At 43.0% G+C, this 27,648-nt stretch overlaps 1 protein-coding gene across 3 annotated transcripts in view; it reads left to right on the forward strand.

Annotated features, from left to right (window-relative positions):
• The window catches only part of LOC120064355 (TOX high mobility group box family member 2-like), a 136,857-nt gene that overhangs the window by 44,138 nt on the left and 65,071 nt on the right, over positions 1 to 27,648 (forward strand). For 2 of the 3 annotated variants that reach the window (XM_039014884.1, XM_039014901.1), the window contains exons 2-3: positions 2,493 to 2,588; positions 20,999 to 21,058. In XM_039014884.1, the coding sequence (XP_038870812.1) occupies positions 2,493 to 2,588; positions 20,999 to 21,058 (156 nt within the window). The remainder of the gene's footprint in view (positions 1 to 2,492; positions 2,589 to 20,998; positions 21,059 to 27,648) is intronic. The other variant, XM_039014893.1, reaches the window with a different exon arrangement.

The raw sequence follows: 27,648 nt of genomic DNA on the forward strand, positions 1-27,648 counted from the left end.
CTGCCCCAATGTGTACACATTTCTTTGTTGGCTAGCTGTTAGCATTTAGCTCTGCATTTTGGGTTTTATCGGTGTTGTGTGTTGGCCTATGCTCATTCGATTCTTTGTTGGCTATTTAGTCATGTCAGGAAAGGAAACGTTAAAAATAGTTTAATTGTTATGAGCAATTGTGTTGCTTTTTTTAATGTAAACTATATTGACAAAATGGCAACTATTGTACAGTTGTGTTAAAGGAATTACACATCGGGTTGCATCCCCCAAGCTGTGTCTGACAAGTTACTCTGCCTTACTTCGCTGAATCCAATAAAGTGTCTTTGAGACGGCATTGTTTGAAATATAATATTCTCCTTTTTATAAAAATGGATTCACATTATAGTCGATTGCATTGGACTGCTGTTGCATTTCACTGCTTGGTTTTCACACTGCACCCAGGTCAGTCAAAATGTATTTACAGGCGTTTCGCTATGAAGTCCCAAATGGCACCCTATTCCTTTTATAATACACTACATTTGAACATGGCTCATAGGTCTTTGGTCAAAAGTAGTGCACTAGGGAATAGGGTGCCATTTAGCATGCAACCCTTTTCTCCTGTACTTTCCTTTTGTGTGCCTTTGTCACCAGCACGTGACTGACAAGAAAAGAGTTGCACAGCAAGCCCTGATTGGTCCGTGGACATTTTCTCACTTCGTTGTTAAATATACATGTATCTCACTGCATAGCAATCTGGAACCCTGCCCTTGTGTGTGTGTGTGTGTGTGTGTGTGTGTGTGTGTGTGTGTGTGTGTGTGTGTGTGTGTGTGTGTGTGTGTGTGTGTGTGTGTGTGTGTGTGTGTGTGTGTGTGTGTGTGTGTGTGTGTGTGTGTGTGTGTGTGTGTGTGTGAGTAGAGTTATATTTATTATTGGGATATTTGTTCTGGACTGCTGCACTGTGTTTTCCCCCCTCGCATGGTAATCCACATCAGAGACTTTCAACTCATTAGAACTTTGTATGCATCACATTGGGTAAACCCATTAACTATTGCACTGACTACTGTACACAATACACATCTGGTCGAATTACATACCGATTTCACACTACAAAGCGATTTCTCAACCACTCACCAACTCACTATACCAGAAGAAAATGTGCTATCTAGAACCTTAAAGGGTTCTTTGGCTGTCCCCAAAGGAGAACCCTTTGAATAACCATTTTTGGTTCCAGGTAGAAAAGCCTTTTGAGTTCCATGTAGAACGCTTTCCACAGAGTGTTACCTGGAACCCAAAAGGGTTCTCAATGGAACCGAAAAGGGATCTATCAGGAACCAAAAAGGGTTCTCCTATAGGGACAGCCAGTTGTATCATCACTGATGTATGTTTCTTATTGTTGTCAGGCTATTTACTGTAGCAGTGTTTCGCCTAGGATTTCTACACAGTTTCAAACCTAGTTTCCTGCAATTTTACACATTTTGCCATGGCTTATGCCGTGTTCATATGCTATCTGAGTGACTCAAACATTATAACAAAATCAATGGGGGCCCCATGTCTTGACACTGGGAATTTTAGATTGTCCTTGACTGTCTACTTTTTATTTTTGGGTTGTTAAGTAAAACATATATTGCTCCATTATGGTTTCTACATAAATTATATCTGGTTTTAGTCATTTAAGATTACACTGAAAACGTTTTACCGTCCCAAAAATTATAGGGGAAAAAAGAGAGAGAGAATCTGCTCATGGGATGTCCCGCTGCCTCGGTGGTTGCAGCGTAAAGCCCGTTGAGGCGAACACTCCACTGGCAGGCAGGGCCTTGTTGTGAGTCATTAGATTCCCAAGTACCCAGGCTCCAGAGCTGCAGTGCCAACCCTCCTGCAGCGTGTGTTTTCCCACACAAACATTGGGGAAGGGAGAGAGTCTCCAAACTGCGTGGGGACTGGGGATATAGTTACTCTCACTACACATGAGTTTTAAATGGCACCTTATTCCCTATTAGTGCACTACTTAAAACAACTATTCAAAGTAGTTAACCATATAGGGAATACTTTGCCATTTGGAACGCAATCAAGGATGCTGTATGGGGCAATTTCAACATGGCTGCCAATGCCAAAACTTAGATAGGGGTGTATGTGTAGACATCAATACGGAGTGGATGCTTGTGCTTGATGACAATCTACCCAGATCCTAATTGCTTTATCGCTAAATTCTGCTGACCTCTTGCATCTGTGTGATGCAGATGTAGTGTAGGCTGCATGCCTCAAGCCATGCAATAACCGTGATCATTCAAGAGATGGGTTTATTGGGTGAAAACATGTTCAAAGTTGATTCTCTCTCTCTCTCTCTCTCTCTCTCTCTCTCTCTCTCTCTCTCTCTCTCTCTCTCTCTCTCTCTCTCTCTCTCTCTCTCTCTCTCTCTCTCTCTCTCTCTCTCTCTCTCTCTCTCTCTCTCTCTCTCTCTCTCTCTCTCTCTCTCTCTCTCTCTCTCTCTCTCTCTCTCTCTCTCTCTCTCTCTCTCTCTACAGAGCAGATACGGTGTATCAGGCGACCACAGCGTTCGACTCTACAGCTCCCTGCCCATGCGCCCTAACCCCGACGGGAAGAGACTGCCCTCTGCTGGGGTGAGAGAACGCTCCCCTTATCCCCCACCTTACCCCTCCTCCCCCCTTACTCCCCTCCCCACACCTCACCCCTATTAGGGACACAGTTAGTACACAGTTATACCCTACAGTAGTGACATCCATAGGAAGCCAGTGATGTGGCACCACGAGACTGATTGGGTGGTTTTGTGGTCTTCAACCGGTAGCATCTTGTGTTTTTGTATGTGTGACTGACAAAAACACATTCCCCACAAGATATTGTACTGTGCTAAACACTCTATACACTATACACTAACTGTCTCAGAAGAGGAAGGCTAATCTAGGATGGGTTCAGCCTTTTACATCACAATTAATAAGAGTGGGGACCTGATCCCAGTTCAGCCACTACCTGCCCAGATCAGCTCTAGACCACTTGAACTCTGTTTGTCCCCTAGTAACCATCAGTAGCTCAACTCATACACACTGAGGAACTTAAAGGAAAAATCCACCCAAAACCACTCATTCCTTTCATTTACAGTGTTAAATAACTCTAATATGTGAGAATAATATTTTTTGTGAACAAATGCTTCATTTTGGTGTATATAAGGTTGGTAGCTACATGGAAAATCCTTATGGTAATCTGTTGCAGCTCAAGTTGACTGCAAAATCCACAATGCAATGCTCTCTCTATGGGCTGGCTGGCTAGCTAGCTAGCTAGCAAACGTACCTACACACAATAATACCAAAGACAATATCAGCATGTAACGTAGCTAGTTAGCTGTAAAATCGCCTAAACAAACTGCACTATCAATTTAGGAGTCTACAGTCTCACCATGTTCAACCTGCTGATCGATGTGCCTCACAGAGTGGGGTCTAACATTCACAACGGCAGATATACTTTTGAGGAGATGGGAAACGTTGCCCGTGCTACGTCAATGGGCCGCGCAGTGAATTCTGGCCAATTCAGGGACAAGGAGTGAATGGGAGTCTATTGGGCGCTAGCTCAAAACCCCAACATTAGCACGAATTTCGTCAAAAAGAAGTACAACATCACAAATATTTCCCGAGATATGAGATAATTCACTTGCTATCTGTATTATTGTATAGCTTAGGAATCGTGACATTACGTACTTTCGAGGAAAATAAGCACGTTTCTCGACATAAACTGACTTTGAGAAGGGATTGCGTGACGATTAGCTTAGCAACTGTGTGACGCAGCATGAGAACGTGAACGCGATTGGTCTACAGTCTGCTGGGTGGGGGCGTTATACATTCCTTCATTCATTGGATTCCTGTTTCCTTTCTGTATATCTCTGGCATCTGCACCATGCAATGCACCCTGGTTTAAAGAGACAGACAAATAGGAAAAATGTGCTAGATCCTCCGTTAAATTACAAATGTATCGAGCTAGGAATATCGCAGCAATGTGATCAATGGCTCCTTTGAGAGAAGACATCCTCCTGAGTTGTGACATCGTCCAATATTGAAGTCTGACATGTATGGTAGAGGTTTTCCCAATCGAAAAATTCGTATTGCTATTAACTTCCAGTATAGTGAGAGCGACTTTATCACAGTGCTACGTAATACCGGTTGGATTTCTGCCTGCTTGAACGCTGATAGCTCAGATACACGTGAAAACATGAAATGACCCAGTGAATCAATAGAACATCACTCAGAGATGCGCAAAAAAACAATATGACATTCAAAATGAGTGAACCTTTCCTTTAACTGAAGTACAGTGGGTTAGCCAGTGCCTACATTACCATAACACCATCTTACCACAGAACCAATGGAAATCACACCCCCATCGTTTGCATTGACTGTAGTTGTCACGTTCTGACCTTAGTTCCTTTTTTATGTCTTTATTTTAGTTTGGTCAGGGCGTGAGTTGGGGTGGGCATTCTATGTCGTTTTTCTATGTTTTGTTCTGTACGTTATATTTCTATGTGTTTGGCCTAGTATGGTTCTCAATCAGAGGCAGGTGTCGATCGTTGTCTCTGATTGAGAATCATACTTAGGTAGCCTGTTTTCCCACTATGGGTTGTGGGTAGTTGTTTTCCGTTTTAGTGTTTTCACCATTCGGGACTGTTTCGGTTTTCATTTTGATTCTCTTGTTCTTTTTGTATTTTGTATTCATTCTCATTAAAAGTTATTATGGATATGTACCACGCTGCACTTTGGTCCTCCTCTCCTTCCACCAACGAGAATCGTTACAGTAGTGCAGTCAATATAGGCTATCTTTGTACACATCTATCTTTGTACACATCTATCTTTGTGGTATCTATCTTTGCGCATATCTATCTTCTATATCTTAATAGATCATTAGCAATGCAGTCCTCGCTTTATACCTACAGTTGGCAGGTGAACTGCGATTGAGAAATATAGATAACCTTTGGTGGTAGCCTCCTCGCCTCAATATAACCCCAATGTAACATAATTTCACACTCGATTTAACTACCTATTCAATTACATGAATCCAATAACAGTTTTGTGAATGTGTATGAGGGGATGGGGGGTTGAGGGCAAGAATTGACAGGTCGTTGAGAGGTGATACTGAGTTCATCGCACAGAGCCTAATGGTGCATTGACAATATCTTCATTTGACATTGAATTCACCTTTGTTGACAATTCAACTGAATATTCACCAACCCTTTATGTTGATTAGATGTTGATTTGATGTTATGTCAGGTTTTTTCCCGTGGTGGGGTTGACTTTGACAGCAAGTCAACCTTTTTGTTTACGAAACCTGGATAGCAGCCTAAGTCTGGGGGAAAAAAGCTATTTCTCATTATTAAAAAAATCTAAGCCTGACTAGCAATTTCTTTATTTTATCCATTTGTGTACCGAAGGACGGACATTTAAGAACAATGCACAAGAGAGATTTTAATTGCATATGTCTTTTCTTCCACACTAAATCAAGCTTTTCTTTCTGAATTAGAGAACTGTTCAGCTTCAAGGCTCAATGGTGAACAGTGCAATATTGTTGGTGGGATCCTTTTTTTAATTACAATAAAGATTGTATTGATGTTTCTGACCACATGTCCTAAATCATTTATCGACTGTAAGACTGCTAACAAAGTATTTCTAAGAAAGCCGTCCGGTTTCAGGGCCAAGAATCATACGTTATCTAAAGTGAATATTGTAAATGGTCCTCTGTGGAGAGCCCACGTACAAATCATCCTAATGACCTACTTGTCAGGGGGGCTGGAGGTAGTAAAGATATAGATCCACTTTCATTTGACGCTCTGTCGCTAGAATTAATATGTACAGGCTAAATCTGAACATCGAAATTGTTTATAAAAGGGTGAGGGAGCGAGGGAAACAGGAATCGCTTCCTGAACATTCAACTAGCCTGGATTTCAACAGCCGATGAGCTTGTACTTCTGAAGATAGTGTTTTGTGTTATCTAAAAGCATTCCACGAAACATCATAGTTTGCTTTTATTCACATGTAGAGTTATTCAAATGAAAAAGCCACACCAAAAAACAACACAAAAAAAACGGCATGCTATGTTTTGTCTTTTTATTTTATTTTGTCTGTTACTCCTGTCTTTGAAGTATTGCTACCAAACTGTAACTGCATGGAGAGTGCAACCACTTAAGAGTGTGAAGGAAACCAGACGTTTTTCCATTGTACTTATCAGGTGTTGTGGTGAGAACAGAACTTTCAGGGTGCAGTAAGTTTGCAGCCCCGTTCATTTCCCCTCCTTGCTCGCTATCTCTTTATCTCCCTCTCTCTACCAGGGGTTCAGTTAATTGTGGGTTCTGCGCTGCTTCCGCCCTCCCCCTCAGCCCCCCTTTCAGCCAAAATAACCTCACTCAACTCAACTCGTGCTCCTCACCTTCCTCCTTCCTGTCAAGGTGCACAGAGCCCCCACCTCCCTCCTCCTCCGCCCACCCCCACCCCCCATTCTTTCAATGTCTTTTTACCGTTCCTAAATATGGCGTTTCTCGTTCTTTTTTTACCACCAGCAGGAGGGCATGACCTTATGGTTGGGTTGTGTTGCTAACCTGACCTTAACCTAACGAAGACCTATTGTTGCCCTCACTAATGACACTACTACTACTACTGCAGTGTCAGCTATCATTTGCCCAAGGTGTTGTTTGGGTTCACTTTGTAAGACAGTTGAACTAAGCCCATGAGCATTTCTAAGTTGTATTCTTCAAGAATCAATGGCTATGCATTTAGTGGCTACTTTATTAGGTACACCACAGTGAGTAAGTTTACATACACAGTAATAATTTGATATGAAATTGATTATGGAATGTAGGCAGATTATGCAACAGTTGTGTGAACACCTTACTCTGCTTATCTTAATCGGCGTGAGGTCAAAATCGAAGTAAGCATACGCAGATTAAACACCTGGATTTCTGAGCGATCTTTTGAATTATTAAATGTAAACACCTTAATCGGCGTTTCAGCTGTGTATTTGATCTGCGTATGTGCTAGCTCCAGCCGAGGGAAGGGAGTAAAAATACTTTAAAGTATTACTTAATTCGTTTTTGGGGGTATCTGTACATTACTATTTATATTTTTGACATCTTTTACTTTTACTCCACTACATTCCTAAAGAAAATAATACTCCATACATTTTCCCTGACACCCAAAAGTGCTCGTTATATGTTGAATGCTTAGCAGGACAGGAAAATGGTCCAATTCATGCACTTATCAAGAGAACATCCCTGGTCATCCCTACTGCTTCTGATCTGGTGGACTCAATAAACACAAATACTTGGCTAGCCGTACATTTTAAAAACATGAAAATTGTGCCGTCTGGTTTGCTTAATATAAGGAATTGGAAGTGATTTATATTTTTTACTTTTGATACTTAAGTATATTTAAAACCAAATACTTTTAGACATTTACTCAAGTAGTATTTTATTGGGTGACTTTCACTTTTACTTGAGTCATTTTCTATGAAGGTATCTTTACTTTTACTCAAGTATGACAATTGGGTACTTTTTTCCATCACTGCAAACTTTATATGTCCAAACTCAAAATCAAATATGCTTCCCAAAAAGAACATGGTAGCTGTGGTAGGACGTTTATTTTGATTGCCGATTTCTGCGTTTATTAGCAGTCCTGTGAGTGAAAACAGCACATTGATGAGAGGTCAAAGGAGAATAGCAAGAATCGTGCAAGCTACAGTACCTTGCAAAAAGTATTCACCCCCTTGGCGTGTTTTCCTATTTTGTTGCATTACAACCTGTAATTGAAATGGATTTTTATTTTGATTTCATGTTGTGGACATACACAAAATAGTCCGAATTGGTGAAGTGGAATGAAAAAAATTGAAAAGTGGTGTGTGCATATGTGTTCACCCCCTTTGCTATGAAGCTCCTAAATTAGATCTGGTACAACCAATTACCTTCAGAAGTCACATATTTAGTTAAATAAAGTCCACCTGTGTGCAATCTAAGTGTCACATGATCTGTCACATGATCCCAGTATATATACACCTATTCTGAAAAGCCCCAGAGTCTGCAACACCACTAAGCAAGAGGCACAACCAAGCAAGCAGCACCATGAAGTCTAAGGAGCTCTCCAAACAGGTCAGGGACAAAGTTGTGAAGAAGTACAGATCAGGGTTGGGTTATAAAAAAATGTACAAAACTTTGAACATCCCACAGAGCGCCATTAAATCCATTATAAAAAAATGGAAAGAATATGGCACCACAAACAACGTGCCAAGAGAGGGCCGCCTACCAAAGCTCACGGACCAGGCAAGGAGGGCATTAATCAGAGAGGCAACAAAGAGACCAAAGATAACCCTGAAGGAGCTGCAAAGCTCCACAGCGGAGATTGGGGTATCTGTCCATAGGACCACTTTAAGCCGTACACTCCACAGAGCTGGGCTATACGGAAGAGTGCTCAGAAAAAAATAAACAAACATCTTTGGTGTTCGCCAAAAGGCATGTGGGAGACTCCCCAAACATATGGAAGAAGGTACTCTGGTCAGATGAGACTAAAATGTAGCTTTTTGGCCATCAAGGAAAACGCTATGTCTGGCGCAAACCCAACACCTCTCATCACCCCGAGAACAACATCCCCACAGTGAAGCATGGTGGTGGCAGCATCATGCTGTGGGGATGTTTTTCATCGGCAGGGACTGGGAAACTGGTCAGAATAGAAGGACTGATGGATGGCGCTAAATACAGGGAAATACTTGAGGGAAACCTGTTTCAGTCTTCCAGAGATTTGAGACTGGGACAGAGGTTCACCTTCCAGCAGGACAATGACCCTAAGCATACTGCTAAAGCAACACTTAAGTGGTTTAAGGGGAAACATTTAAATGTCTTGGAATGGCCTGGTCAAATCCCAGACCTCAATCCAATTGAGAATCTGTGGTATGACTTGAAGATTGCTGTACACCAGCAGAACCCATCCAACTTGAAGGAGCTGGAACAGTTTTGCCTTGAAGAATGGGCAAAAATCCCAGTGGCTAGATATGCCAAGCTTATAGAGACATACCCAAAGAGACTTGCAGCTGTAATTTCCGCAAAAGGTGGCTCTACAAAGTATTGACTTTGGTGGGGGAATAGTTATGCACGCTCAAGTTTTCAGTTTCTTTTGTATTTTTTCTTGTTTGTTTCACAATAAAAAATATTTCCTGCAAGACAGGAATGTCAGTGTTCTGCCATGGCCAGTGAAGAGCCCAGATCTCAATCCCATTGAGCACGTCTGGGACCTGTTGAATCGGAGGGTGAGTGCTAGGGCCATTCCCCCCAGAAATGACCGGGAACTTGCAGGTTCCTTGGTGGAAGAGTGGGGTAACATCTCACAGCAAGAACGGGCAAATCTGGTGCAGTCCATGAGGAGATGTACTGCAGTACTTAATGCAGCTGGTGGGCACACCAGATACTAACTGTTACTTTTGATTTTGACCCGCCCTTTGTTCAGGGACACATTATTCAATTTCTGTTAGTCACATGTCTGTGGAACTTGTTCAGTTTATGTCTCAGTTGTTAAATCTTGTTATGTTCATACAAATATTTACACATGTTAAGTTTGCTGAAAATAAACGCAGTTGACAGGGCTCTGAATAAAGTGCGTCCAAGTGCAGGCATGCAATTACTCTCACTGCCACCTGCAGCGACATTGTGCCAAAGGTTCAAGGTTACAAATTGTACCTTTAATGGGGTTGAACAACATGTATTCACAGTATGTCTCATAGAATGTCAAATGAATGAGGCGTCACAGGGATTGTGGAATAAGTCACAGTTATGGATGAGAGAGAAAAGAAACAGCAACACAGATTCTTAATGGGAAAGTTAAGTATTTTAAAACTTAGATGGTTCTTTACCCTGAAAGTAGCTATTGCTGGCTTAAATTAGTTGAAGATTATAGTGTCAGTTTAAAGAAAACCAAACCATGGATTACAGTTTCTCATGGCACATGGACTACTTTTAGGGTGAGGAACCATTTAACATCAAGTTGTTAAATATACTGAACTTCCTCTTTAACGCCCATAGAACACCACACAGTGCTCACCACAACAGTGCTAGTCAGTCTGAGTGGCCAACAATCCTTATCTAATGGTAGCAGAGACAACACTGTTGGTAGCAGAGACAACACTCCACAGCATGTGACTCTGTCCCATATGGCACCCTATTCTCCATTTCGTGCACTACTTTTGACCAGGGCCTATAGAGATCTGGTCTAAAGTAGTGCACTAAAGGAGGAATTGGGTGCCATTTGGGACAATGGAAATGCCTCTGCCTCAATACAGTAAAAAACAGTAGCTCAGTGTGCAACATACATGGCCATTGTTTCCCTGCTCCGGGTAGTGTTAAAATCACCACTGTCTGGTGGTATTCTTACTACTGTTTTGGTGTTGTTGTTTTAGCTTCTCTAACTCTGACAGGTTCAAGGGCTCATTGTCTTCAACTGGGGATGACAGGTTATTTTCAGGATAAAAAAAAAGTGTTGCTCTCCTCTCGTTCTTTCTTTTCCTGTTTGATTTGGAGAACTTCCATAGTCAATTATGTAGAGAGTGAGAGATGGAGTATGCTCCAACTGCCATATTTTGGTGTGCCATATTAATATTGCATGAGCACTATTCTGTACAGAATATCTAAGAGACCGCCTATTAGAGCCAGCAGAGGAAGAATACGATATGGTGTGTGTGTATGTCTGTGAGAGCGACTGAGAGTGTGTGTGTGTGTGTGTGTGTTTGTTTCTGTGCACACTGGTGATCCTAGGAGGTTGTCGTTATAATTAATATTATCCAGATTTATTTTGGTGTCATAATAAGAATGAATCATTTTTTGTTTATTTTTGTTTAATATCGGTGTGTTTGTTTATCTCAATGTAGTTCAGATGGCACATCCATCTTTGTTTCCAACGCAGCATGAGTGCAACTCAATGGTAATTGGCGTAGAATGGAAAAATGTCACTAAACAAACAAACAAACAAAATCATATGCAAACAGATACTATCTGTAAATAAGTGAACAGAGTGATGTTTTCTTTCTCTCTCTCCATTCAAATCGGCAGAACCAAACAATCTTGTTTAGGATCATGAAAATAATTACGCTCTACCATAAAAAATGGTGATATATAAAGGATTTGTCACGGCGTCACTATATTTGCTGTTTGGATTCAGATCAATGGTACACAGTATATATACAGTTGCTGTCAACACTACAGTCCTCCTTGGTTAAGACAATTCCTCCGGGTTTTCTTGGGGTTAAGACAATTCCTCCGGGTTTTCTTGGGGTTAAGACATGTCCTCCGACTTTTCTTGGGGTTTAGCATGGATCGGGAGGTCGTAGTGGCTGTTTTAGTGGTAATACTGAACCGGCTTCAGTAGTTTAGCAATAGCATAGCATCACAGACCTGGGTTCAAATACTATTTAAAATAATTCTATATACTTTATCTGTACTTGATTACAATTGCATGGCTTAATGGACCAATTAAACAATCCCAAAACGGCAAACCCCACGCATCCGCCACTCCAGGCAGGCTAGAGCAAAGGCTTACAGTATTCGAAATACTTCTAACACTATACGAGCCCAGGTCTGCATCACACAGAAAGCACCGCACAGTGCTTTAAAGAGATCCCAACACCACAGTAAGACACATTAAACTGACTATCGGAAGCTAGCGGAAGCTAGCAGAAGAGCCATACCAGTGTTCCCAGTCAATCCCCCCTAGTAGAGCCAGCCAAACGTTGAAATCTCAGCACAGTAGGCTACAGAGAGGCTGGTGTTTTGGGCCATGTGCCTGACAAGCGCTTCAATGACTTTACAGCACCAGCTGGAATTTTTTTAAGAAGTCTTTAAGCGCGATTCTCCTCAGTAATATCATTGCTCACGCCTCAAAGACTCTGGATTAAGGCCCACTTTCCGCCGCTGAAATGTAACAAACGTGTGAAAAAACATCACAGCCAAAACCATGCAGCCAGGAGAGAGGAAGAGAGATGGAGAGGGAAAGACAGATGGAGAAAGAGAGAGATATAGAGAGAAGGAATACATGGGGAGATAGAAAGAGATAGATAGAAAGAGAGAGGGGAAGGGAGAGGAGAGAAAGGAAATTGGGTAAGCGAGAAGGTGGGAGAATGGGAGCTAGAAAGACAGAGAGGGGATAGAGAGAGAGAGAGAGAGAGAGAAGAGCAAGGATAGAGAAAGAGAGAGATGAGAGGTGCCCAACACCTCCCCCTCTCCCAGATGTATTAATGTAGTCGGCTTTCTCTGAAATTCAAATGGAAAGAAAAGGAGAGAGAAAAAAAGAAAAGCAGCAACCCGTAGCAAAGAGATTGGGGGGGGGGGGGGGGGGGGGGGGGTGCATACTGCTCCGAAAAGACCTGCCATCTATCTATTAGTGCTCTGTAAATATTACATGAGCTCCACATTCACTCACTTGTTTGGCATTACTTCCACTGGATGGGTATATTATTTTAGAAACTGTGCCTTGTTTATAATGATACGTGACCTAGTTCCAGGCATATCTCTCTCTCTCTCTCTCTCTCTCTCTCTCTCTCTCTCTCTCTCTCTCTCTCTCTCTCTCTCTCTCTCTCTCTCTCTCTCTCTCTCTCTCTCTCTCTCTCTCTCTCTCTCTCTCTCTCTCTCTCTCTCTCTCTCTCTCTCTCTCTCTCTCTCTCTCTCTCTCTCTCTCTCTCTCTCTCTCTCTCTCTCTCTCTCTCTCTCTCTCTCTCTCTCTCTCTCTCAAATGGCTGTCCCTGCTGAACAATTACAACGCAAGAGAAACCCAAATGGAGATGTTTGTAGAAAACAACATGTGTGTAATTAAGGCTTAATGAGTCCTTGTCAGGGTGGAATGTGCAATTAGATTGGTAATAGAACATTCGGCCTGATTGCCAGGCAGCGATGGCTGCTGGATGAGAAATAATCAGCAGCGCTGCAGCATCGAATGCAAAATTATGAGGCCTATTGATAAGAGAGGGAAGAGAGTGCAGTACTGTAGGATACATTTCCATGTAAATGTAGGAGTGTTAGGTAAGACAAGAGTGGTTGTGGTTGTTGTACAGCATAAGGCTTTGAAATTACAGTACGGTGTTGGTGCTTTGGAAAACTGAACGTGTAGAAAGTGTGGAACAGTTCCGTTGTAGACCTTTCATTTGAAGTGCATTTCGATGGTACACAGTGCACTAATGATGGATTTATTTTGTAGGTGATTTGGGTATTTTTTATGTATCTAATTAGCATTTTGAGCATTGCCATGCATCATACTGTATCATATAATTATTCTTCAAGACTGAATGTTAGATTTGGGTGTTTGTGTAGATTAATAAAGTTGGGTGTTTGTGTAGATTAGAACCATGTATTTTCTGTAGGTGATATATCACCTTAGAATAAAATTAAATGATCAACCAACATCAAACAGATCGCTCAAAAAGATAATTATGTGAATGCCAGATGTTGATCTTGTTGCAGTCCTTGACTTCCTCTTCAAGTGATTGATGCCCCTTTTGTTTGGTCAAAGTCATTCAAGCAAAAGAACAGGTATCTAAGTAACTTTTTTCCCTTTTCCCTCCTTTCTCTCGCAATGACCCCTTAACGTTTTTCCACTTGAGTTTTCTAAAATTGCGCTTTGCCTTGTAGACGGAGCAGAACAGTGCACAAAATATGGTTTGGCTATTTCTTGACTATTCCCTTGAAGAGAGAGAGCCTTTGTTGCCTTCCTTTGGGACTGCCCTTGAAATTCTACTATTGTGCCTTGCATGATATAATGCAAGCTGGTTTAATAGATTTAATGGAATCCAAATGGCACCCTATTCCCTATTTAGTGCACTACTTTTGACCATGGCCTATATAGAGTATAGGGTGCCATATAGGACGCGGATTGGTTTTGTGGCCTTTATATCAAGACACCAGTCCACCACAGTTCAGCCATGAGCACCCCTTCTGAGTAAATTAATGAAACACTCAATATACCTCAAAAAGCAGATTGCTATGCGCCTGATTGAAGCACGAGTGAAGGTTTCGTTTCGGACGCACGTTCGGTGTCAACGTTTTGAGACACATTTCGACTCTCTGATCAATCTATTTGCACACAAATTACATTTTTATGGTAATTCTGTTTCAATTCTGTTTCCATTCCACCTGGTTTATGAGTCCGTGTTTCGAAGCGTAGGTGGGGTTCAAGGTTGATGATGTGTTATTTGCTTTGTTTTCACTGTGTCCAATTGAGCACAATGGCGGGATTGTGCTCGGCCATCTGTAACTCGACACCTACACAGGGTCAGAGGTGAGATATACGTGCATTTTGCTTGGAAGCGATGCGTTTCAACCCCATGGTCAAGTGTAATCCAGTAAACCACCAAACCTACTCAATAGCACCCGTTCACATGGACCACAGTAACTGCATTCCACAATAACTCCTCATCCAGGATTTCGAAACGTTCTAATTTTCAACATAAAGGGGCCTATTTTCTTATTCTTTCTTGTGTAAAAAAAGAAAGAAAGGAATCGCTCTCATTATGAGCCGAGCCAGTCGAGGTGTAATTTGAGGAACGACCGGCCTCTCGAAAACCCTCCATGTGACTGAAAAGGAGCATTAAACCTAGATTAATATTATATCACAACACTGATAGTAGCAATTAAGCTCATCATAAGAGAGAGAATGAGCGTCACCCGGGATCCATTGGGCCGCATGGTTAAACACAATCCCCTGCCTAATGCAGCTATTTCTCCTATTTCTCTCCCGTTTATCGGCGCTTTACATGCTCACGCACGATTTGTGTTGATGTCTCTCTTTCTCTCTCTCTCCCATTTGGCCACGTTTGAATGTTTATCATCGGAGGGTTCTCTGCCGTTCCGATTCAATTCTTACCCCTTCAGTCGATAAAAAAACAATTATGTTCCTCCTCGGCGGAGTTGCGCGGCTCCACGTCTTAGTTTGGCGTAATGAAGACCATACTTCATCTGTATAGCGTTATCGCCAGGATGAATGGGATCATAGGGTGGAACACACCTGGGTTCAAAGACTATTTAAAATCGTTCAAATACTTTCAGTGATTGCTTTAGCGTTGCCTGGAATGCCAACTAGGCAGGGCTGCACAGTTATGAGTCTTCTGTTGGTTTCATTGCACTAGGCAAGCTAATCAAGCCCAGCTAAATGATTTCGGATAGTATTTGAACCCAGGTCTGGGATGGAAGGGGTGTGACAGTTCAGGTCTTTTATGGCCAACAAATATGACAGTTGTATTTGTTATCTTTATTGGACGTTGTCTTTGCATGTGGTGTTGAATAGGACACACGGTTCACACAGATGTGTGAATACACATATACAGTGCACACACACACACACACACACACACACACATAGAAGAGCAAACAGCATATACAGGATTGCAAACATAGAACACACACACACACACACACACACACACACACACACACACACACACACACACACACACACACACACACACACACACACACACACACACACACAGCAGAGCAGAGAAAACATACTGCAGAGGGAACACACACAGTCAACTGATCCATATCTGATTCATTGAAAACAGACCATCCCCTCAGACCTTCAGTGCTATCTGCCAGCCTCTGAATGCTCTAATGACCAGCGTCCTGACGCAGGTATTTTGACTGGTGCCTGTTCCGATTTGCACTTTGACTGACAGGCGATTAGTCACGTGCCCTGTGGAAAACCGTGGAGACACATTTTAGCCTCACGAAAGAGAGTCTGTCTAAAATGAAAACATACGAGGCTGCCGCAGCCAGATGTACGCGCTGTATGATTGTGTAGTATTGTCTACATCACACGGTTGGCAGCCATCTTGTTGAGCGTTTTTGTATTGGCTGCTGTGCTGTCCATGTATGCCATTTTGATGTACTACTATAGATTGGAATGCTCATTTGTGGCTGGGAGCTGTGTGATAGGTTGCGTTCAACTGTTGTTCCACAACCTCAGTGCTAGTGTGCACTTCAAACTGACAGTGGCTTGGGTTTACACAAACAGCTCCCTATTTATAGCTACTCTCTCTATGTGCTTTTTAGCTCGGCAAACTGGAGTGCTTGGTGTCAAATGTGTATCAGTTGTTTGAACAAGCTCTCCCCCTCTCCTCACCATCACTGCTCTGGGTTTTAACCAAGCTTTCTGTGTTTTCTCACTCACTCAATCTCTGTCTCTCCCCCCGAGAAACTAGAGCTTTAAAATAAAATAGAATAACCTTCGTCATATTGTGTTACTTTATATTATTCCATTACATTGATTACACGTGGGTAACACTTTACTTAAAGTATAGTTTACCCAAATTACAAAATGAAATATTGGTTTCCAGTCTATGGACAAGGTATGACAGCAAGCCATGCTTTGGTTTAATTTCATTAGCACTGTTTCCACATTCTAACATTTTAGCATGTGTGCCACAAATCACATTCAAGTCATAGGACTGATACAGTTGCAGTCGGAAGTTTACATACACTTAGGTTGGAGTCATTTAAACTCGTTTTTCAACCACTCCACAAAATTCTTGTTAACAAACTATAGTTTTGGCAAGTCGGTTAGGACATCTACTTTGTGCATAACACAAGTAATTCTTCCAACAATTGTTTACAGACAGATTACTTCACTTATAATTCACTGTATCACAATTTCAGTGGGTCAGAAGTTTACATAAACTAAGTTGACTGTGCCTTTAAACAGCTTGGAAAATTACAGAAAATTACGTCATGGCTTGAGAAGCTTCTTATAGGCTAATTGACATCATATGAGTCAATTGGAGGTGTACCTGTGGATGTATTTCAAGGCCTACCTTCAAACTCAGTGCCTCTTTGCTTGACATGGGAAAATCAAAAGAAATCAGCCAACAATTGTAGACAAGTCTGGTTCATCCTTGGGAGCAATTTCCAAATGCCTGAAGGTATCACGTTCATCTGTACAAACAATAGTATACAAGTATAAACACCATGGGACCACGCAGCCGTCAAACCGCTCAGGAAGGAGACGCGTTCTGTCTCCTATAGATGAACGTACTTTGGTGCGAAAAGTGCAAATAAATCCCAGAACAACAGCAGACCTTGTGAAGATGCTGGAGGAAACAAGTACAAAGTATCGATAACAACAGTAAAACGAGTCCTATATCGACATAACCTGAAAGGCTGCTCAGCAAGGAAGAAGCCACTGCTCCAAAACCGCCATAAAAAAAGCCAGACTACGGTTTGCAACTGCACATGGGGACAAAGATCGTACTTTTCGGAGAAATGTCCTCTGGTCTAATGAAACAAAAATAGAACTGTTTGGCCATAATGACCATTGTTATGTTTGGAGGAAAAAGGGGGAGGCTTGCCAGCCGAAGAACACCATCCCAACCGTGAAGAACGGGGGTGGCAGCATAATGTTGTGGGGGTGCTTTGCTGCAGGAGGGACTGGTGCACTTCACAAAATAGATAGAATCATGAGGTAGGAAAATGATGTGGATATATTGAAGAAACTTCTCAGACATCAGTCAGAAAGTTCAAGCTTGGTCGAAAATGCATACCAAGCATACTTCCAAAGTTGTGGCAAAATGGCTTAAGGACAACAAAGTCAAGATATTGGAGTGGCCATCACAAAGCCCTGACCTCAATCCTATAGAAAATGTGTGGGCAGAACTGAAAAAGCGTGTGCGAGCAAGGAGGCCTACAAATCCGACTCAGTTACACCAGCTCTGTCAGGAGGAATGGGCCAAAGTTTACCCAATTTATTGTGGGAAGCTTGTGGAAGGCTACCCGAAACGTTTGACCCAAGTTGAACAATTGAAAGGCAATGCTACCAAATACTAATTGGGTGTATGTCAACTTCTGACCCACTGGGAATGTGATGAAAGAAATTAAAGCTGAAATAAATCATTCTCTCTACTATTATTCTGACATTTTACATTCTTAAAATAAAGTGGTGATCCTAACTGACCTTAGACAGGGAATTTTTACTCTGATTAAATGTCAGGAATTGTGAAAAACGGAGTTTAAATGTATTTGGCTAAGGTGTATGTAAACTTCCTGTATATAGATAAAAAGTAACTTTAAAACATCCAGGTATAATTCGTTGTTAGACTTGTCATGACATAAATATATGATACAGTGCATTCGGAAAGTATTCAGACCCCTTCACTTTTTACACATTTTGTTACGTTACAGCCTTATTCTAAATTTAAATTTAATTTTTTATAACAAATAAAAAACTGATATCACATTTACATTATTATTCAGACCCTTTACTTAGTACTTTGTTGAAGCAACTTTGCCAGTGATTACAGCCTTCTTGCGTATGACGCTACAAGCATGGCACCCCTGTATTTGGAGAGTTTCTCTCATTCTTCTCTGCAGATCCTCTCAGGCTCTGTCAGGTTGGATGGGGAGTGTCGCTGCACAGCTATTTTCAGGTCTCGCCAGAGATGTTAGATTGTGTTCAAGTCCATGCTCTGGCTGGGCCACTCAAGGACACTCAGAGACCTGTCCCGAAGCCACTCCTGCGTTGTTTTGGCTGTGTGCTTAGGGTTGTTGTCCTGTTGGAAAGTGAACCTTCACCCCATTCTGAGGTCCTGAGCGCTCTGGAGAAGGTTTTCATCAAGGATCTCTCTGTACTTTGCTCCATTCATCTTTCCCTCGATCCTGACCGGTTTCATAAGACCAGAGAATCTTGTTTCTCATGGTCTGAGAGTCAGTTTAGGTGCCTTTTGCGAACTCCAAGTGGGCTGTCATGTGCCTTTTACTGAGGTGTGGCTTCCATCTGCCCACTCTACCATAAAGGCTTGATTGGTGGAGTGCTGAGAGATGGTTGTCCTTCTGGAAGGTTCTCCCATCTCCCAGGTTTTCTCATCTCCACAGAGGAGCTCTGTCAGAGTGCCCATTGGGTTCTTGGTCACCTCCCTGACCAAGGCCCTTCTCCCCTGATTGCTCAGTTTGGCCGGGCAGCCAGCTCTAGGAAGAGTCTCGGTGGTTCCAAACTTATTACATTTAAGAATGATGGAGGCCACTGTGTTCTTGGGGACCTTCAATGCTGCAGACATACCCTTCCCCAGATCTGTGCCTCGAGACAATACTGTCTCTGAGCTCTACAGACAATTCCTTTGGCCTCATGGCTTAGTTTTTGCTCTGAAATGCACTGTCAACATTAGGACCTTATATAGACAGGTGTGTGCCTTTCCAAATCATGTCTAATAAATTTAATTTACCACAGGTGGACTCCAATCAAGTTGTAGAAACATCTCAATGATGGTCAATGGAAACAGGATGCAACTGAGCTCAATTTCAAGTCGCATAGCAAAGGGTCTGAATACTAATGTAAATATTTATTATTTCAGGTAATTTTTTTGTAAATTAGCAAACATTAAAAAAAAAGTGCTTTGTCATTATGGGGTAATGTGTGTAGATTGATGAGGGGGGGAAAAGTATTTAATCCATTTTAGAATAAGGCTGTAACGTAACAAAATGTGGAAAAAGGGATGGGGTCTGAATACTTTCCAAATGCGCTGTATATAAATATCACAAACAATCTCCAGTTTCTCTGAGAGGACCCATGTCATGTGTGAAAACACCAATAACTACTCATTGCTACCCTTGCTCTCCATTCATTTCCTGATTGAGAACTCAGAAGCACTCATGGCCTTTTCTCCTTCCTTACCGATGTAATTGAAGAAATTTATTTAATTTTACTTGCAGTGTGTAACCATCATCCAATGATTGTGGCCCACAGACTAATGGTTCCCTCAAGGAGAACTCATTATGCTGAAAGCATCGAGTCTATCTAAAGGATGAATATGAGAGTGATGAGAAGTAGGGTGACAAATTATATAGTGCTAGTTATTGCCGTCAGCTAGCCTCGAACGGTAGCAATGGTGGGTTTGACAGCATGTCAAATGGAACGACATTGGAATATATGTACTGTAAAGCCCATTGCACATATTTCCCACTCCTACTGTCAGTATATCAGTTTATATTACTAAAGAATGGTTTGTTACATCTCTCCACTTTGGCATCAATTCTACAGGTTCAAAGGCTTAACTTTGTCTAATATCCTTATGGACTGGCCTGTGGTTTTTCAGCATCTACATTATACAGTAGCTTCCATTGTTTAGCCTATATCTCTTGGCAGTTTGAAAACAGTGTAGATCTACGCTACAGTACTGCTCCACCAGAATGTAATGACCTTACTGTACAGCCGTGGCAGCTCTACAGGCCCTTTTGGCTGACTTCTCCTCGTGTGTTTTGATTTCTCATAAAAGCAGAGTGCCAACTAGTGGCAGACAGAACAGAGAGGCCTCTGTGAAGTGTAAAGCATTCCAAGCCGCGACCTCTGGCTGTGACCCGAGTGTTAATCACCGCTACAGCGAGAACGGCCACCATTGGCCTCCACTAACCCCCCTTGCCCCTCTCACGCCCTCCCCCACCCACCACACTAATCACCCACCATCCCCCTTTGCTCAGGGGCAAGCTGTTGTTCGCCCACCCGGCCCTGGCCCGATGGAGGCTTCTCTCTGGCGGTCTTTTTTCTCTCTGACGGAGTGTGAAAGTGCTAAAGGGCCGTTGTGCCCTCTTGGCCTCCGTAGGGCCCTGACTGCCGTTTTGTGTTGTGTTGTGTTTGTGCTGGTGTGATTAGCTCTCCTCATCAACACCTCGCGTGACACACAAGGCAGCCCAAGTCACAGCCGAGTCAGACACACACACGGACTGAGGCGCACACACACACATACACTTTATCACACACACACACACACACACACACACTGGGGTTGCTGCAGGCAAGCGGAGCAGTGTGAGTTTCACTAGTCTGACTGGTCTAATTATATGGGGCTCTAATGAACTGTAATTACTGACATCCACGAGAGCCACTGAGCCAGTGTGGTTTAAAGGTGACTACTATGGAGTAATTGGACTCGTTCAAAATGCTTTCTGTGCCCTGACTGATTTTCTGTGCGCTGACTGATTTTTTGTTCTGTGAACTGACTGATTTCTATTCCCACTCTGTTTCTCTGTTTTCCCTCACAGTTTGATGGTGACAACATGTACATGAATGAAAATAACCAGGAGTTTCTCTCCCCAAATCAGGTGAGTTGGCATTTTTCTTTTTGTTGATGAAACACCTCCTTCCTTTTTTTTTTTATATATATGTCTGGACTAGAAAATGACCAGACATGCCTCGGATTTGATAAGGTCTCACGGTGGACTGAAACTAAAGCTACTATTCTACGTTCAGGGTTATTAAAATCACAGCCTCAAAGTCCAGGTTGTTGCTGGTTATTCTGATCCATACCTGGTAGTTCATTCATCGATTGTCATTAAATGGACAGAGATTCGGAAAAGCTGACCACGACTCCATTTTGTTGCTTCCAGCCTACAAACAGAAACTAAAACAGCAAGCTCCCGCGCTCAGGTCTGTTCAACGCTGTTCAACGCAATCTGATTCCATGCTTCAAGACTGCTTCGATCACGTGGATTGGGATATGTTCCGCATTGCGTCCAACAACAACATTGACGAATATGCTGATTCGGTGAGCGAGTTCATTAGAAAGTGCATTAACGATGTCGTACCCACAGCAACGATTAAAACATTCCCAAACCAGAAACCGTGGATTGATGGCAGCATTCGCGTGAAACTGAAAGCGCGAACCACTGCTTTTAACCAGGGCAAGGTGACCGGAAACATGACCGAATACAAACAGTGTAGCTATTCCCTCCGCAAGGCAATCAAACAAGCTAAGTCCCAGTATAGAGACAAAGTAGAGTCGCAATTCAACAGCTCAGACACAAGAGGTATGTGGCAGGGTCTACAGTCATTCACGGATTACAAAAAGAAAACCAGCCCCGTCGCGGACCAGGATGTCTTGCTCCCAGACAGACTAAATAACTTTTTTGCTCGCTTTGAGGACAATACAGTGCCACTGACACGGCCCGCTATCAAAACCTGCGGGCTCTCCTTCACTGCAGCCGAGGTGAGTAAAACATTTAAACGTGTTAACCCTCGCAAGGCTGCAGGCCCAGACGGCATTCCCAGCCACGTCCTCAGAGGATGCGCAGACCAGCTGGCTGGTGTGTTTAAGGACATATTCAATCAATCCTTATCCCAGTCTGCTGTTCCCACATGCTTCAAGAGGGCCACCATTGTTCCTGTTCCCAAGAAAGCTAAGGTAACTGAGCTAAACGACTACCGCCCCGTAGCACTCACTTCCGTCATCATGAAGTGCTTTGAGAGACTAGTCAAGGACCATATCACCTCCACCCTACCTGACACCCTAGACCCACTCCAATTTGCTTACCGACCCAATAGGTCCACAGACGACGCAATCGCAACCACACTGCACACTGCCCTAACCCATCTGGACAAGAGGAATACCTATGTGAGAATGCTGTTCATCGACTACAGCTCAGCATTTAACACTATAGTACCCTCCAAACTCGTCATCAAGCTTGAGACCCTGGGTCTCCCTGTGCAACTGGGTCCTGGACTTCCTGACGGGCCGCCCCCAGGTGGTGAGGGTAGGTAACAAAATCTCCACCCCGCTGATCCTCAACACTGGGGCCCCACAAGGGTGCGTTCTGAGCCCTCTCCTGTACTCCCTGTTCACCCACGACTGCGTGGCCATGCAAGCCTCCAACTCAATCATCAAGTTTGCGGACGACACTACAGTGGTAGGCTTGATTACCAACAACGACGAGACAGCCTACAGGGAGGAGGTGAGGGCCCTCGGAGTGTGGTGTCAGGAAAATAACCTCACACTCAACGTCAACAAATTCAAAGGAGATGATTGTGGACTTCAGGAAACAGCAGAGGGAGCACCCCCCTATCCACATCGACGGGGCAGTAGTGGAGAAGGTGGAAAGTTTTAAGTTCCTCGGTGTACACATCACGGACAAACTGAATTGGTCCACCCACACAGACATCGTTGTGAAGAAGGCGCAGCAGCGCCTCTTCAACCTCAGGAGGCTGAAGAAATTCGGCTTGTCACCAAAAGCACTCACAAACTTCTACAGATGCACAATCGAGAGCATCCTGTCGGGCTGTATCACCGCCTGGTACGGCAACTGCTCCGCCCACAACCGTAAGTCTCTACAGAAGGTAGTGAGGTCTGCACAACGCATCACCGGGGGCAAACTACCTGTCCTCCAGGACACCTACACCACCCGATGTCACAGGAAGGCCATAAAGATCATCAAGGACAACAACCACCCGAGCCACTGCCTGTTCACCCCGCTATCATCCAGAAGGCGAGGTCAGTACAGGTGCATCAAAGCAGGGACCGAGAGACTGAAAAACAGCTTCTATCTCAAGGCCATCAGACTGTTAAACAGCCACCACTAACATTTAGTGGCCGCTGCCAACATACTGACTCAACTCCAGCCACTTTAATAATGGGAATTGATGGAAATTATGTAAAAATGTATCACTAGCCACTTTAAACAATGCCACTTAATATAATGTTTACATACCCTACATTACTCATCTCATGTGTATATGTATATACTGTACTGTATATCATCCACTGCATCTTGCCATCTTTATGTAATACATGTATCACTAGCCACTTTAAACTATGCCACTTTATGTTTACATACCCTACATTACTCATCTCATATGTATAGACTGTACACTATACCATCTACTGCATCTTGCCTATGCCGTTCTGTACCATCACTCATTCATATATCTTTATGTACATATTCTTTATCCCTTTACACTTGTGTGTATAAGGTAGTAGTTGTGGAATTGTTAGGTTAGATTACTTGTTGGTTATTACTGCATTGTCGGAACTAGAAGCACAAGCATTTCGCTACACTCGCATTAACATCTGCTAACCATGTGTATGTGACAAATAAGATTTGATTTGATTTGATTCCACGCTTTGATTCCACGCTCAACTCATATTCTCACATTGTCTCCCCATTAACATAAATGTATGATTTACGCGAAAGTCTGAGTTGCACGCGCTTATCTCAACTCTGAATTGGCCCGAAAGTCTTCAAGGTCTGAATCAGTTCCTGATTAGAGGGAAATAAGAAAACCAAACCAGTAGTGCTGGGGACCTTGAGGACTGGATTTGTGAAAGGGGGTCCTACATAATTGGGTCCAATGAGATTCATGAGAACACAGGACTGAATGCATCAGCGTATGTACTGTACTATAGTGCATTGTACCGCAGCTGGGCTGAAACACATGGGTTGCCATATGTTGCGTTTGAGCTGGGAGATTTGTTGAATTTCGTTGTAAGCCTCACTGCCATACAAAGCAGGGAGAGGTACTTGTCCTTGTCAATTGCAATCACTTGAGTGGGCCAAGAATATCTCTATCAGATCACGCTGCACTGTTGTTCTAACTTATAGAGATGATCATACCCTAGAAACACAACATATCCACACAGAGTTTCTGGGAACGCTTGTAAAACAGACCAAGCAGACCAGGCCGGGGTTTGGGGTCTGAGATGTCAATGAGAGAAGTTCACCTACTTAAGACATTGGCTCAAATCTAGGTTGTGCCTTTAGATTTCGAGAAAATTAACAACAAATGGGGGGGAGGGGATCACATGTTATTACTCCAACCTCGTGAATGTGACAAACTGATACGTTTTCATTTTCATCCAAAGCAACTTCATATCAAAGGAGTGCCTTTGATTTGACGGCCTGCACATACGCAGTTAGGCGCGAGACGACAGTTAGACCCGATGATGTGTTTCTGCGCATGTGGTTAGCTAGCCAACGCCGCCATGACATCACCTACATGCGTGATCGGGGATTTCTATTGGAGAAGCAGTTTCTGCCTATCTTCATACTGTACTTTGATATCCATTAGAAATTCACAATCCTCTCCTGGCTTCAACTTCTCTATCATCTGTCTGTTGCATTTCCTTTTACTGGTATGTTCTTTTACCCTTTTATCCTTTTTACTATATTAAAATGCATTTGGGTCAGTGGTTCTGGGGGGGAAAGAACCGACGCCTCCATACTGCCTGAAACTGCCTAGATCATCTCGCTGTAATGCCCCTACTGTTACTTCGGCTAATCGGGCACTGTCATCTCCACTATCTATGGTGGCAGTTTCAGTTCGATCACTGTGATGAGTCATAAAGAAATGGGGTCAGATCTTCTGTCATGTCCACTGTTCCCATGCGCATAGACCTGACCCCAGTTAGCTGAGAGCATAGCTCTCTCACTCTCACTATATAGCTATCGCTCTCCCAGTTAGCTCTCTCTCTCAGTTCAATGGGCTTTATTGACATGGAAAACATATATTTACATTGCCAAAGCAAGTGAAATAGATAAACTAAAGTGAAATAAACAATAAAAAATGAACAGTAAACATTACACTCACAAAAGTTGCAAAGGAATAGAGACATTTCAAATGTCATGGTATGCCAATATGCAGTGTTGTAACGATGTGCAAATAGTTAAAGGGACAATAAATAAACATAAATATGGGTTGTATTTACAATGGTGTTTGTTTCTTGTGGCAACAGGTCACAAATCTTGCTGCTCTGATGGCACACTGTGGTAGTTCACCCAGTAGATATGGGAGTTTATCAAAATTGGATTTGTTTTCAAATTCTTTGTGGGTCTGTGTAATCTGAGGGAAATATGTGTCTCTAATATGGTCATACATTTGGTAGGAGGTTAGGAAGTGCAGCTCGGTTTCCACCTCATTTTGTGGGCAGTGTGCACATAGCCTGTCTTCTCTTGAGATCCAGGTCTGCCTTTCGGCAGCCTCTCTCAATAGCAAGGCTATGCTCACTGAGTCTGTACATAGTGAAAGCTTTCCTTTTGGTTCAGTCACAGTGGTCAGGTATTCTGCCACGGTGTACTCTCTGTTTAAGGCCAAATAGCATTCCAGCATTGCTCTTTTTTGTTAAAGTAATTCTCTTTTTGAAAGTAATTATCTTTTTGTTTTCTCATGATTTGGTTGGGTTTAATTTTGTTACAGTCCTGGGGCTCTGTTTGTGAACAGCGCCCCAGGACCAGCTTGCTTAGGGGACTCTTCTCCAGGTTAATCTCGCTGTAGGTGATGGCTTTGTTATGGAAGGTTTGGGAATCGCTTCCTTTTAGGTGGTTGTAGAATTCAACAGAATTAGCGGTATCGGCCTAATTCTACTCTGCATGCATTGTTTGGTGTTTTACGTTGTACACAGGGGATATTTTTGTAGAATTCTGCATGCAGAATCTCAATTCTGTGTTTTTCCAATTTTGTAAGTTCTTGGTTGGTGAGCGGACCCCAGACCTCACAACCATAAAGGGAAATGGGTTCTATAACTGATTCAAGTATCTTTAGCCAGATCCTAATTGGTATGTCAAATTTTATGTTCCTTTTGATGGCATAGAAGGCCCTTCTTGCCTTGTCTCTCAGGTCGTTCACAGCTTTGTGGAAGTTACCTGTGGCGCTGATGTTTAGGCCGAGGTATGTATAGTTTTTTGTGTGCTCTAGGACTATGGTGTCTAGATGGAATTTGTATTTGTGGTCCTGGCGACTGGATCTTTTTTGGAACACCATTATTTTTGTCTTATTGAGATTTACTGTCAGGGCCCAGGTCCGACAGAATCTATGCGGAAGATCTAGGTGCTAGAAACTGCTGTATGCCCTCCTTGGTTGGGGACAGAAGGACTAGAGCATCAGTAAACAGTAGACATTTGACTTCTCTATACCTCTCTCTCTATTTCTCTATTTCACTCTTTCTTCTCTTGCTATTGGCCCTTATTTATTTCTCTCTTCTCTCCCTCCCTCCCTCCCCTCCCTATCTCATTTTATCTTTCCCCAGTTAGCTTTCTCTCTCCTTGCGCTCTGCCTCTATCTCTCCCTAGTTATCTCTTTCCCACTCTTCGACTTGTCCTTTCTCTCTCTATATCCTTCCCCTATATCACCTTTTACCTATCTCTCCCTAGTTAGCTCTCTCTGTCTCCATCTATCTCTCCCCAGTTAGCTCTCTCTGTCTCCATCTATCTCTCCCTAGATGTTTCCCCTCCCTCTTCTCCTCTCTCTCCCCACCTGCCGCTTTCTTTCCCCTCTCTCTCTTCTCTCTTTTCTCTCTCTCTCTCTCTCTGGCGACAGTCGAAACAGGGCTGATTAAAAGACAAGGTCAGGCCTCTGGCCCGGCCTCAACTAGCCCTTTGTCTGCCCAGGGTCACTTGCGATTGTCGTGGCAACAGTGTACAATAGAGTAACCAGCAGAGAGTGTCCCTTTACTCCGGTCTCTCCTAGCACCGGATCGATACGGCACCAAGCAGGGAACATGAGCTGCATCCCAAATGGCACGCCATTCCCTATATAGTGCACAACTTTTGACCAGGGCCCATAGAGTTCTGGTTACACGTAGTGCACTACATAGGGAATAGGGTGCCATCTGGGACTTAGCCCTGACATGAAAACCCTCCCCAGCTATTCCTCTAGACTGGACTAAATGCCTGTGAGCTTGACTTTTCTATTGTAGCTTGCTCCTGGAAGGCCCAGGGAGTGCTCTCTCTCTAGCTCTCTCTCTCTCTCTCTCCCTCTCTCTCTCCCTCTCTCTCTCGCTCTCTCTCCCTCTCTCTCTCTCCCTCTGTCCCTCAGTAGACTCGAGTTAAAAACTCTTGCACTGAACTGAACTGAGGTAGAAGAATATGAAGATATTTTGTATGTATTAATTCTGTGTTAAAGGCCCACTGTTCTATTTACAGCCATT

The sequence above is a fragment of the Salvelinus namaycush genome, chromosome 2, assembly GCF_016432855.1.
Source record: "Salvelinus namaycush isolate Seneca chromosome 2, SaNama_1.0, whole genome shotgun sequence".
Classification (NCBI taxonomy): domain Eukaryota; kingdom Metazoa; phylum Chordata; class Actinopteri; order Salmoniformes; family Salmonidae; genus Salvelinus; species Salvelinus namaycush.